Below are 14261 nucleotides of genomic sequence, written 5' to 3'. Positions count from 1 at the left end.
AGTGGCTCTAATAAAGTGCTCAATTTAGGTAGGAAATTACCGAAGTGGTTGAGTAGACCAAGGAACAATTGTAGCTCTGTCACATTCTGATGCTTGGGTGCATTTTTAATGGCCTTGGTTTTCGAGTCCTTAGGCCTGATGCCGTCAGCAGCAATTTTCCTCTCAAGGAATTCGACTTCCGGTGCCATGAAGACGCACTTCGAACGTTTCAGTCTGAGTCCCACTTTGTTCAGATGTTCGGTGATGTCATCACCTGTGACCAGGATGTCATCTTGAAACACGATGGTTCCAGGGATGGACTTCAGTAGACTCTCCATGTTCCTCTGAAATATGGCTGCAGCCGAGCGAATTCTGAAAGGACACATGTTGTAGATAAACAGTCCTTTATGAGTGTTGATGCACGTAAGTTTCTTCAACGTCTCGACAAGCTCCTGTGTCATATAGGCTGACATCAGATCCAGTTTAGTGAATAACTTCCCCCTGGCTAGCGTTGCAGACAGGTCATCAGCCTTCGGTAATGAGTATTGATCCTGTTTCGAAACTCGGTTGATCGTAACCTTGTAGTCTCCACAAATCTCCACAGTGCCATCACTTTTCAACACAGGAACAATGGGGCTGGCTCATTCATTAAATTCGACTGGTGATATGATTCCTTCACGCTGGAGTCTGTCCAGTTCGATTTCAACCTTCTCCCTCATCATGTACAGAACTACCCAAGCTTTATGATGGACGGGTCTTGCATCCAAGTCCACATGGATCTGTACCTTGGCTCCCATGAAATTTTCGATGCCTTGTTCAAATAGCGAGGGGAACTTGCTCAGTACTTGAGCACATTGAGTATCATCCTCCGACGACAACGCTTTGATATCATTCTAATTCCATTTGAGTTTTTCTAACCAATTCCTGCTGAACAGCATTGGCCCATTGCCTGGACAATCCATAACAGTAAATCATGAACCGCACCATCATACAACACCTTGACTACTGCACTGCCAATCACCGTTATGAGTTCTTTAGTGTACGTACGCAACTTGGCATGGACTGGACTCAGCTTAGACCTCACAGCCTTAGTGTCCCACAGCTTGTCAAATGTTCCCTGGCTCATTATTGATTGACTCACACCCGTGTCCAATTCCATCGGTACCAGCACACCGTTAAGTTTCACATTAATCATTATCGGTTGGCTCTTTGTTAGGAATGAATACACTTCCCCCTCTGGTATCTCGGATTGCATATCTGGATCTGCGCTATACTGGTCATCATCCTCCACGTGTCGCAGCGCGCTTGCTCAGTTGCGGACACATGCCTGGAGATGCCCCCATCATAAACAGCCTTTACAAATGTATTGTTTAAACCGACACTGATGAGACTGATGATTGCCCTCAATGCCAACATTGTGAAATCGGATTCATTCCCGCTGGCGGACTTTGAGCACCCACAGGTTTTGCATAGGCAGTCGAGTAGGCCCTGCCATATGCAGCTCTGCCAAATGATGATACAATCTTGTTTACAGAACTTGCCGAGTTCCGATTTTTCAATGATATCTGCTTTAAGTGTTTGTCCGTCATCATGCATGCCTGGGCAATCGTGATGGCCTTGCTCAAGTCCAGGCATTTCCGCCGCCAGTAGCTTATGCAGGATCACCTCGTGGTTGATGCCGATTACAAAGAAGTCCCGCAGCATGTCTCCCAACATGTTTTTGTACTTACATGGTCCAGCTAGACGTCTTAGCTTGGCAACTAATTCTGACACATCCTGGCCCTCAGAACGAACGTGTGTGTAGAATTGATATCGTGAGATGATGATGCCTTTTTCTGGTTTAAGATGGTCACATACCAGAGCACACAATTCCTCATAGTCCTTATCCATTGGACTTGCAGGCAAGAGAAGATTCTTTTTGAGTCCATAGATTTTTGGATTGCAAACTGTGAGGAAGACTGCCCTGCGCCTAACTGCGTCAGTGGGTTGCTCCATTTTGTTGGCCACGAAATACTGGTCCAGCTACAAAATCTGCCCAGTCCTCTCCATCCACGAATCTCTCCAGAATTCCAATTGTGCTAATTTTTGCATGCAAAGGCTCTTAAGTTACCTCGTCGCCAAATGTTATGTATGTAATAACTCGATAGACTGAATACTGTAAACTAACAGATACAAACCTGGCTGTGTTTTTTAGGGCCCAAAGTGATTACATTACATGATGGCTTGCCTTTTATACCTGGGCTGCACACACGTGCATACAGCCCAATGACCTCCGACAGTCGCGCCACCTGGTGGCTAGTAACCCCAAGCATATTTACATGACAGTTAACATGCAAGTACAGAAAGCAATTAGGAAGGCAAAAGGTTTGTTCACCTTTATTGCAAGGGGTTTGGTGTTCAAGTGTAATGAAGTCATGCTGAAATTGTACAGGGCTTCGGTGAGACCACACCTGGAGTACTGTGCACAGATTTGTTCTCCTTACCTAAAGGACGATATACTTGCCTTCGAGGGGGTGCAACAAAGCTTCACTACATTGCTTCCTGGGAGAGAGATTTGTACTTTGATGAGAGATTGAGTAGAATTATCCTATACTCTCTGAAGTTTAGAAGAATGAAAGGCGATGCCATTGAAACATATAAGAATCCGAGAGGGTTTAACAGGTTACATGCTGAGAGGCTGTTTCCCTTGGCTAGAATGTATAAAATTAGGGGGCAAAGTCTCAGGATAAGGGTTCAGCCATTTAGGACTGAGATGAGGATAAATTTCTTCACTCCAAGTGTTGTGAATCTTTGGCATTCTCTACCTCAGAAGACTGCGGATGCTCATTCGTTGAATATATTCAAGGCTGAGATCCGTAGCATTTTGGACTCCAAGGGAATCACGTGATATTGGGATCAGGAGGGAATGTGGAGTTGAGGTCGAAGTTCAGCCATGATCTTACTGAATGGTGGAGCAGGCTGGAGGGGTTGTATGGCTTACTCCTGCTCCTATTTCTTATGTTTTTTATGAATGTAAATAATAGTGATTTATCAGATATTTTCTGATCAAATGGACATAACTGATATTCTGTACTTTAATCTCCTCAGTTATAATGCTGGTCAATACTAAATTGCTCTCAACTGTTTTAAAGGGAATAGTATTTTGTTAAAGGGGATAGTATTTTGTCTGATTGAACTGAATTGTCTCAGTATTATGTGATGGACTGTGTTTTGGTCTCTATAAACATTAAGTACTCATGAGCCAATGCAATAAAGGTTAAATGCTCTCATTTCTCTGTCCCAACAATGTGCTCTAGCACCACCCTCAGAGCACCACATGCAACTGCAACCAATCTGACATTTTTTTCCAACAGCCATCCTTTTGCTTCTGAATAAGTTCAAATGATCACAGATTGCCTCAGTAGATTTAAATGGATTTAAACTCATGTCCTAGAAGTCCACTGAGAATGCTATAAACTGTTTCAAAGTTCCATTTCAGCTGCTGGACTCTCAGTGCCTTTAAAGTGATGATATTCTGGTGATTAGCTCCACTCCTGTACATGTCTGCAGCAAATCAAACTTCTCATTGACTATTGAAAAGATTTATTTTGCAATTTTCCACCAACATATACAAAATCATGGCTCTACTGCCTGTTGAATTTTTTTACCATCATTGTCTGTGAGATGGATTGCAGAGTGAGTACAGTGTCCACTTATCTATAATACATGCAAACCACATACGTTTACCTTTTATAATGCCGTGAATCATTTTCTTAGCAAGATTTTACTAATTATGTCTGTTACAAATATACTGATTGAAGAAATTTGGTACTGTACCTGCTCAAAACAACAAGCAGTAACTGGGTTATTGAGTCTCTCCTGATAAGTGTACGTTCATCACCAATTATAAAACAGACTTAAATTCAAAATACCAGTAACAGCATTATTAAAATACATTGATTAAAGCAAGGATTACAGATTGCTACTGAAAAGGAAGTGACTGAACTGTTCAAGGGACTGAAAGTGGGTAAAACTCGCTTGGCAAAAAGCCAAGAAAATTGGTCATATTTTGGTGGAGGCCTTTGGAATCAGAAGTTGCACCAAAGGATTGGAGAGAAGTGAAAATATCTTTCTAAAGCGAAAAAAGGAAGGTCCTGGAAATTATAGGCTGATGAGCCTGACATCTACTGTGGGAAAATGTGAGGCGGTTCTCTTAACCAAGGGCATCATTGAACACCAAAGAGTCATTGAGACAAATTAGCATGAAGGATTCTTTATCGAGTATTGGAGGTTATGGATGCAAGAAACACTATGGATTTTACTTATATAAACTTTAATACAATGCCACATAGTTGGTTGGTAGGCAGTTATTGAAGCTATTTAACAGCTGACTGCATCAAATGAGACAGAATGGTTGTGTATGGAGCTGTGTCAGATTGATGGGAAACGATTGAGGATGTCCCAGGGGTCAGAGCCAGGATCTTTGCTCATCACATTGTATATCTCAAGAACATAAGAATATAAGAATTAGGAGCAGGAGTAGGCCATATGGCCCTTTGAGCCTGCTCCGCCATTCAATCATGGTTGATCTTCAATCTCAACTCCACTTTCCCGCCTGATTCCCACCATATCCCTTGATTTCCCTGGAGTCCAAAAAATCTATCTATCTCAGCCTTGAATATACTCAACGATTCAGCATTCACAGCCCTCTGGGGCAGAGAATTCCAAAGATTTACAATCGTTTGAGTGAAAAAAATTACTCTTCATCTGAGTCTAAAATGGTCTTATCCTGAGAATATACCCCTTAGTTCTAAACTCTCTAGCCAGGGGAAACAACCTCTCAGCATCTACCCTGTCAATCCCCTTCAGAATCTTATATGTTTCAATGAGATCACCTCTCATTCTTCTAAACTCCAGAGAATATAAGCCCAATCTACACAATATATCCTTAGAAGTCAACCCTGTCATTCCAGAAATCAAGCTAGTGAACCTTTGTTGCACCACCTCTAAAGCAAGTATGTACTTTTTCAGATAAGGAGACCAAAACTGTGGACAATATACCAGGTGTGGTCTCATCAATTGTCGCAAGACTTCCTTACTCTTGTACTCCAACCTCCTTGCAATAAAGGACAGCATGCCATTTGTCTTCCTAATTGCTTGCTGTACCTACATAAGAACAAAAGTAATGGGAGTATTTGGCCCCTCGAGCCTGCTCCGCCATTCAGTAAGATCATGGGTGATCTGATCTTGGCCTCAACCCCACTTCCCTGTCTGCTCCCCATAACCCTTCACTCACTTATCATTCAAAAATCTGTCTATCCCCATCTTAAGTATATTCAATGACCTGCATGCTAACTTTCTGTGTTTCCTGTACAAGGACACCTAAATGTCTCTGAACAAAAACATTTAATAGTTTCTTACCATTTAAAAAATATTCTGTTTTTCTACTCTTCCTACCAAAGTGAATAGCTTCACATTTCCCCACATTATACTCCATCTGCCACCTTATTGCCCACTCACTTAACCTGTCTATATCTCTTTGCAGGATTTTTGGCTGTGATTTTACGAACCTCAGAGCATCTGGGGTGGGCAACGTTGGTGGCAGGTCCTGGCCCGCTGCTGGCTCCATCCCGCTGTCTGAAATTAATTTACGTTGATGGGGTTTGTTAAGCTCGCCCAGTGCGTTTCCTGGCCAGTTGGAGGAAACGGGTCGGGTGATGTCATTTGATACGCGTCATCAGCCGGTTTCTTTAAAGGGACCATGGCGCATTTTATTTTGGCATTTGTGCTGTCAGTGTTCGACAGCATTGAGGTGCTGCAAACACTGACAATGACTGCACAAAGGTGCATGGCTGCACCCAGGCTCTCCCATGACTCCCCATGTGCTTATGGAGGGAGTCACAGCACACAGGAAGGTTCTCTTCCCTTTACATGTGTAGGTGATTTTCTCGGGTGTACCGAAAACGCACCTCCTACTGCAAGTTCGGGACGATAGGGATTATATGGACAGATCAGACTCGGGCACATGTTTTTTGGGTTCAACCGTATTGTGTTTAATAAGATTAACAACACCACTCATAAACAGTGCAAAACAGTACAACTCTGGCTTATCCAATAAGCCCTGCTGTGCTACGTTACCACAGCTTAATAAAAGAACCCTCCCGTGAAATAAACTAACACAGGACTCCTCCCAGCACTAAACCCCTTGGGTTTGGTTGGGACTTACAATCATCCCCTCACACAGCTAAGTGGTCTTGCGGATATGTGTGTAGGCAATATGCTCACCCTAATTGCCCGTTGTCTTGCTTGCAGCTTCTTCCTGTACGTCTCGATCCTGGGCTTTTTCCTGAGCTTTTTCCTGAGCTTTTTCCTGAGCTTTCTTCCTAAGCTTTCTGCAAAATGGCTCCTTATATCCTCAAAACCCATCACCTTTTCTTCCGTCAATACTGACCGATGGATTGACTCAGGTGATCTTACTGGACCCCTCCCACCTTGTGAAAAATGGTATTTTGTTTTCCTGCTCCCAGGCCTTGCATCTGGAGAGACAATGAGTGCTGATTACTGGATGTCTGTCATTTCCTGAATTGATGGCCCCCATTAGCAGGTGATGAGTTTCGATCTCAAACTGATCTTGCTTAACTAACTGGCTTATCTCCTGGAAGACAATGGCCCGGCCATTTCCTGCCTTGCACCAGTTTTGCTTGAGATTGAGTCGTGACTGCTTTAATAATGTGAAGGCATAGTGTCTCTGAATTACCTCTCGGGGTATTGTTCCTAGTAATCACTTTAAATGGTGATGACATCAATCGGCCTGGGTTCCCTTCCACTCAGCCTACCAGTGTGAAATATCTGTTTGCATACGAATGCACCGTAGTTCCACCCCCACAAGCTTGCAAACAGTACAGCTCTCTCTTGGAGGTTTTGGATTTGAGAATTCAAACTATTGTTCATAAAAATGGCCAGAAAGCTGGTGCTACACATGGGCAGAAGAGACCGCTCCAGGAGGTCAACACAGCCTAGTTGCACATTGCACAAGAGGGCACATACAGAGATATGGTCAGGAGGGCCTGGGTGTAGTGCCGCAAACGTTTCAATGATCTCAGTAGATCAGAAAACATTAGTACAAAGCCACATTCAACCTCATCCTGCTGTGCCTCTCATAGGATTACAGCACAAAAACAGGCCATTTGGCCAAACCAGTGCATGTTGGCAATTATGCTCCACTCACTCCTTCTCTCATTTTTACCCATCTATCAGCAGAACCTTCGATTCTCTACTCCGTCATATGCTTATCTAACCGCCCCTTAAATGCATCTATACTATTCACTTCAACCACTCCCTGCGGTAGCGAATTCTCAATACTTTCTGGGTAAAGAATTTTCTTCTAATGATTTGTGTATTTGTACTCCAAGATCCCTTTGTTCCTCTACCCCACTTACCTCTCACCCTCCAAGTAATAAGTGACCTCCCTATTCTTCCTACCAAAATGTAACACATCACATTTATCTGTGTTGAACTTAATTTGCAAATTATATGCCCATTCTGCAAGTTTATTACTGTCCTCCTGTAAATTGTTGCAGTAATCCTCAATATTGATTATCTGCAAATTTAAAAATTGTGTTTTTGATTCCAAAGTCTAAATCGTTAATATAAATTGTGAACAACTGTGGTCCCAGCACTGATCCCTGTGGAACACCACTACCTACCTTCTGCCACTGTGAATAGCTACTCTTTACCCCTACTCCCTACTTTCTAGAGTAGAGTACATGTAGAGTACATCGTACCTGTTGAACAGAACCAGTGTCTGCAAGACCTTCTTCTCAACCTCTACTAAGTCCCTCCTACCTGGCTCCCTAACAGTCAAACCCCCGTTCTCCTGAACCTGTGCTTTCCTCTGGGGTGTGACTGTATTCTGGATAAAACTATCCAGAAATTCCTCCCCCTCTCTTATGTTTTGGAGTGTCTCTAACTTGCACTCCAGCTCAATGACTCTGCCTTCCCTATCCTACTCATGCACATCCTTACTCACACCAACTTATATTGTAAGTACTTGAGGCCCCAGCACCAATCCCTGCAGCACCCCACTAGTTACTGTTTGCCAACCATAAATTGAACCATTTATCCCTACTCTCTGTTTTCTGTCCATTAACCAATCCTCTGTCCATGCTAATATATTACTCCCAACCCCATGAGCCCTTATCTTGCATAATGATCTTTTATATGACACCTTTTCAAATGTCTTTTGAAAGTGGAGATGGAGACAAAACTGTCAGAATCTTCTCATGACACCAAGGTGGGCCTTGCAAACAATCAAAAGCAAGTTGATCAGGTGAAAAGTGATAAGACTAGGGAAGAATAATAAACTCTGGAACTAGTGAACAGAATATGGCATCAGTAATGATCTGCGTGTATTGGTGAATGGCAGTGATGTGTAATGCAAATAAGTCTCAGGTTATATAACACATGGAATAGAACACAAATTACACTCAACTGGAACTTTCAACTTCAGCGAGGCCTTTAGGCAGTTAATCATGGATCAGCTGACCGATACACAACCTGCCCGAAATACCTTGACATTGACGACAATGAAAAGAAAATTATGGATGGAAAGGGGTACTACTGGACTGGATTGGATTGAAACAGATTGGAACATGAATATTGGATTGGATTGGAAAGAATTGGAACCTGACTATTGGATTGGATTAGATTGGAATGGGTTAGAACCTGACTATTGGAATGGGATGGATTGGAACTGATTGGAATCTGAATACTGTATTCAGTTGGATTGGAACGGCATGGAATCAGAATATTGGTTTTGATTGGAGTCAAACTGATTGGAACTGGAGTATTGGATTTGTTTGGAATGGATTTGAATCTGACAATGGAATTGGAACGAATTGGAAACTGACTATTGGAATGGATTGGACTCAAACTTGATTGGAAACAGACTATTGGAATGGATTGGATTCGAACTTGATTTGAAACTGACTATTGGATTGGATTGGACTTAAACGGATTTTCAAAGAATCGAGGGAAGAGATAATAGAGGCATTACTGCACATATTAAATAATTCGTTAGAAAAAGGTGCAGTGCCAGAGGACTGGCGGATAGCTAACATAATACCTATATTTAAGAAAGGGGCTAGAACAAGTCCAAAGAATTATAGACAAGTCAACTTAACATCAATGGTGGGAAAAATAATGGAATCCCTACAAAAGGAGAAAATAGAATAGTCAGCATGGATTTCAAAAGGGAAAACCTTGCTTCACCAACCTCATTGAATTTTTTGAAGAGGTAACAGAGAGAGTAGACAACTGTAATGCAGTAGATGCAATGTATCTAGATTTCCAAAAGGCCTTCAATAAGGTGCCACATAATAGACTGATGAACAAGGTCAGAGAATGCAGAGTCAGGGACAAGTAGCAGAATTGATAGTTAGCTGGCTTCAAGACAGAGAGTAGGGGTAAAGATTAGCTATTCACAGTGGCAAAGGTGGGTAGTGGTGTTTCACAAGTGCTGGGACCACTGTTGTTCACAACTTATATTAATGAGTTAGACTTTGGAATCAAAAACACAATTTCTAAATTTGCGGTTGATACCAAATTGGGAGCGATAGTCAGCAGGATATTAATAAACTTGCTGAATGAGCATATGATTGGCAAATAAAGTTCAACACAGATAAGTGTGAGATGCTACCTTTTGGTAAGAAGAATAGGGAGGTCACATTATTTGGAGGGTGAGCATCTAGGTGGGGTAGAGGAACAAAGGGATCTCGAAGTACAAATACACAAATCACTACAAGTTGCGACAGGATGAATAGGCTGGGTGTCGTCTCTCTTGAAAAAAGAAGGCTGAAGGGTAATCTAATAGAGGTCTTTAAAATTATGAAAGGTTTTAATAGAGTGGATACAGAGAGAATGTTTCCACTTGTGATGAAAAGCATAACTAGAGGCCATCAATATAAGATAGTCACCAAGAAATCTAATAGGGAATTCAGAAGAAACTTCTTTATTCAAAGAATGGTGAGAATGTGGAACTTGCTACCACAGGGAGTGGTTGAAGTGAATAGTACAGATGCATGTAAGGGGAGGCTGGACAAGCATATGAGAGAGAAGTGAATAGAGGGTTATGCTGATAGATTTAGATGAGGAAAGATTGCAGGAGGCTCAAGTGGAGCATAAATGCCGGCATGGACTTGTTATGTCGAATGGCCTGTTTCAGTGCTGTATATCCTATGTAATCCAGCAAACTATTGGAAACAGACCTGGATGAATTTGGAATAGGAACTGTTCCAGAACTGCAGAGGGAGCAGGGTATAGGGAGCACAATGGGCTCTAATGCACTGTTGCCTTTTTTCACACAATTAAAATGACATGAAGGCAAAATGAAATCAATGATACATAGGTGCCTTTTATGTGTGTTTTTTTACAATGATTGTATGTATCATGCATTTTTCTGCTCTTGTATTGATTTCAAACCATTGCAATCATTAAAATAACAAAAGTACAGCCCAGAGAGGCCTTTCTGACCAGCATATAAATACTAAGCTGTGTGAAGCAGTGAAACATTCAGTCAGTTACGAAGCTAACTGTGAGCTCAAAATGGGAAAGGCAAGGACAACTCAGTTTAACATATAGTATTAGAATTCTTCATTAAGTATTTCCTAGTTTGAGAAATTATTGATGTTCAAACCTCTATCTTTCCACAGATCATCTTCTACGAGGACAGGAACTTCCAGGGTCGGCACTACGAGTGCAGCACTGACTCTGCTGACCTGTCCTCTTACTTCAGCCGCTGTAACTCCATCCGTGTGGAGAGTGACTGGTGGGTGTTGTATGAGAAACCCAATTACATGGGATACCAGTATGTTCTGAGCAGGGGAGAATATCCTGACTACCAGCGCTGGATGGGATTCAATGACAACATCAGGTCATGTCGCACCTACCCATACGTAAGTTACTTTTGGTGGTTTGTATGTTCCACCCAGACTGACATCCAGAAAATGATCACTGTACTGAGCATCTAAAATTATGCATTTAACTTTGGGAAGATCCATCAGCTGTTTTCACGGGTCTAAGTTTAACTTTCGGTTGTTAACAGGCGGTAGAGATTGGTTGCCCATGATACATCCTGCCTGATTTACTGATCAGTACCACCTGCTTTCTGCCACAACCCCAGTAATTGTGTGTCTGCAGTAAAGTTATATGATTGTTTTTTAAGTCTATACTTCTGCGAACTGGAAAGGAATTTCTAGGTGTAATATGATGTCCTGATGTGTAGCCTATGGCAAAGCACATGAATATCTCAGAAAATAATGGGATAAATCTATTCATTATTAATCAAATAATCAGACTGAAAGCCAGATTGCCACATTTTGATGGTGCAGAAAGTAATAAGGTCATCTACAGCTGGATTAAGACATGACTGGATATACCTCACTGACAGATATATTTGTACTCGCCCCAGAAGTCTTACTGCAATATTTCAGGACGTAGCTATTTGCACTAGAAAATGCTCTGATAGGCCCTCCATGATCACATGACCTGACTGCTGATTAGTCCCTTTGGAGGATAAGACACTCCCAGAATATTCTCTTGAATGTGTAATTGGAACCACCCAGCCCAAGTTTTGAAAACTTTGCAAAGTGTAAGTCGAACCATTCAGACGTCAGACAGAATAGAGCAACCCCACCCCAGCACAAGTTCCTGATTCCCCCCCAGCCCAAGTTCCTGACTCCCCCCAGCCCAAGTTCATACCTCCCCAGCCAAAATCCCTTACCCACACCCCCAGCCCAAGTTCCTGCCCCCCACCAAGCCGAAGTTCCTGCCCTGCCAGCCCAAGTTCATGCCTCCCCCAGCCCAAGTTCTTTACTCCCCCAGTCCAAGTTCATGCGCCCCCACCCTAAGTTTATGCTTCCCCAGCTGAAGTTCCGTATCCCCCCACCCAAGTTCCTGCCCCTCCAGCCCAAGTCCATGCCTTCCCCAGCCGAAGTTCCTTAATCCCCACCCAGGCCAAGTTCATGCTCCCCCAGCCTACATTCATGCCTCCCAGCCAAAGATCCTTACCCTCCCCAACCTAAGTTCCTGACTGCCACCAGCCCAAATTCATAACCCCCAGTCGAAGTTCATGCCCCCTCCAGCTGAGGCTCTTTACCCCGTCCAGCCCAAGTTCCTGACCCGTCCCCAGCCCAAGTTCATGCCTGGACAGCCCAAGTTCATACCCCGACACAGCCCGAGTTCATGCCCCAACAGCTGAGGTTCCTTACTCCCCCAGCCCAAGTTCCTGCCCCATCCCAGCCCCAGTTCCTGCCCCACCCCACCCTGCCACAGATGCAGTATAGTGTGTGTGTCACAGATTGTTAACAGGTTTATTGGGTATGAAATAGGTGGGTGTTGTGACTTCCAGATTTCCTCTATTCCAATGACGTAGCTTGTGACACAGCAACGGGCTTTCCGAGAAATCGGGTGTGGATGTGTAGGGGGTTGGAAGAACAAAATCCGCCTTCCCTGAGTTCCCTCTCTCCCCACCAATCTCTTCTTCCCCCCCCGCCCCAGTCTCTCTCTCTCTCTCTCTTTCTCGCCCCAGTTTCTCTCTCTCTCTCCCGCAGTCTCTGTCATTCAACCCCCCCGCCAGTCTGTCTCTCTCCCCCACAGTCTCTCTCTCTCTCTCTCTTCCCCTGCACCAGTCTCTGTCTCTGTCTCCCCCCACAGTCTCTCTCTCACGTCTCCCAATCTCTCTCACACTCTCCCCCCCCTTCCCCCCCACCCACCACAGTCCCTCTCTATCCCCCCCTCGGTGTCTCTCTCTCCCCCCCAATCTCTCACTTGCCCCCCCAATCTCTCTCACTCTCCCCCCAGTCTTTCTCACTCTACCCCCTCCACCAGTGTCTCTCTCACTCTCCCCCCAGTCTCTTTCACTCTCTCGCCCCTGTCTCACACTTCCCCTGCCCCCGCCCCCCGTCTCGATCTCTCTCTCTCCCCAGTCTCTCTCTTGCTCTCTCTCCCACGACCTCCGATGTTTTCTCTCCCACAGAAGGCCGCAAAAATATTCCAGATAACCAACAAACGAAAAGCAGCTCCAGCGGCAGCTGACTGCTCCACATGATTCATGGCCCAACTTCCGGCTTCCTCGTACGTCGCACTGTGCATGCATGACCGAATCGAGGGCCCATGCATAAAAAGGGGCGCAGTCCAAATAGTCACTCTGATAGTTTAAGACATTAAAAGAAAGAGAAAGCTGTCCCCACCCAGAGAAGCCGTCTCCTCACACTAGGAACAAAAAGTACATTTAAATTTTTACTGCTATTGACAAATCTCCGTCTGTGTGCATCAACTAATATCAGTCCCAGATCTACTCTTACAGACACTTCACTGCTTTACAGTATGAAATTACCTCAGAGCTGCCTGCTGATAACAAGCTTCAAACATAACCAACCTGTTCAATCGTTGTTGATAAATTATCTCAGCTTTGTTCTCATTGTTGATGACATCATCTAGGACCCACTATATTCCCTCCCTTATCAGGTATTTCTTTTTTTACATGTACAAAATGTATATTTGCAGTGTCATCACTAATGTTATCTTATTTCTATTCCAGTACCGAGGTGGAAACTATAGAATGAAGATTTACGAGAGGCCTGACTTTGGAGGACAGATGATGGAATTCATGGATGACTGTCCATCTGTCTACGATCGTTTCCGTTACCGTGACATTCACTCCTGCCATGTGATGGACGGTTACTGGAACTTCTATGAACAGCCCAACTACAGAGGCCGACAGTACTTCATGAGACCCGGTGAATACAGGAGATTCAGTGACTGGGGCGGCATTAACTCAACTATTGGATCTTTCAGGCGAATGAGGGACTTCTAGTCTACCATTGTAAAACATGACCTTATTCTGTTGAAACATTGGTCAATGTAATAAAATACCCTTTATTACATAGTCATCTTGTTTAACTCACTTATTTTTGGATCCTCATAGAAATTGTCCAAAGCACAGGTGGTATCTTGTGGTCTCATTCAGAGTATCTTACCACAATGACCTCACCTTGTGAATATCTTTAAAGTGAGTAATTAGAGATGTGGAAAAGGAATGGGCCAGAACTGACAGGAACGTGCCCACTGGTGGCATCCACTGCTGATCCTGCTGGAGTTTGTGAGGCCAATAGGAGACCATCTTATTTGTACAGGTGCCATTTCCTTGACCCGGACCTCCCCTGCTGAGACATACTTCCACCTTTCTTGAGGCTGGTATGCTTCTTCTCACTAGGCCAAACAGCCTCCAGTATTACACCCGGTCT

The 14261-nt window shown here is 43.7% G+C and overlaps 1 protein-coding gene across 3 annotated transcripts; it reads left to right on the top strand.

Annotated features, from left to right (window-relative positions):
* The first annotated feature begins 2297 nt into the window (after nucleotides 1-2297).
* On the top strand, nucleotides 2298-13831 carry LOC139259975 (gamma-crystallin S-1-like). 3 transcript variants are annotated; one of them, XM_070875994.1, is made up of 3 exons: nucleotides 2298-2315; nucleotides 10668-10914; nucleotides 13563-13831. In XM_070875994.1, exons 1-3 carry the CDS (start codon nucleotides 2298-2300, stop codon nucleotides 13829-13831), a joined length of 534 nt encoding a protein of 177 aa, XP_070732095.1. The 3 variants fall into 3 exon arrangements, with proteins under 3 accessions (XP_070732095.1, XP_070732096.1, XP_070732093.1); XM_070875995.1 differs by lacking the exon at nucleotides 2298-2315 and adding an exon at nucleotides 9344-9352 and having other exon boundaries at nucleotides 10668-10910; nucleotides 13556-13831; XM_070875992.1 differs by lacking the exon at nucleotides 2298-2315 and adding an exon at nucleotides 9772-9789.
* Nucleotides 13832-14261: the final 430 nt, after the last annotated feature.

This window comes from Pristiophorus japonicus, chromosome 3 (genome assembly GCF_044704955.1).
Source record: "Pristiophorus japonicus isolate sPriJap1 chromosome 3, sPriJap1.hap1, whole genome shotgun sequence".
NCBI lineage: Eukaryota > Metazoa > Chordata > Chondrichthyes > Pristiophoridae > Pristiophorus > Pristiophorus japonicus.
This window is presented reverse-complemented; position numbering and strand designations above follow the sequence as displayed.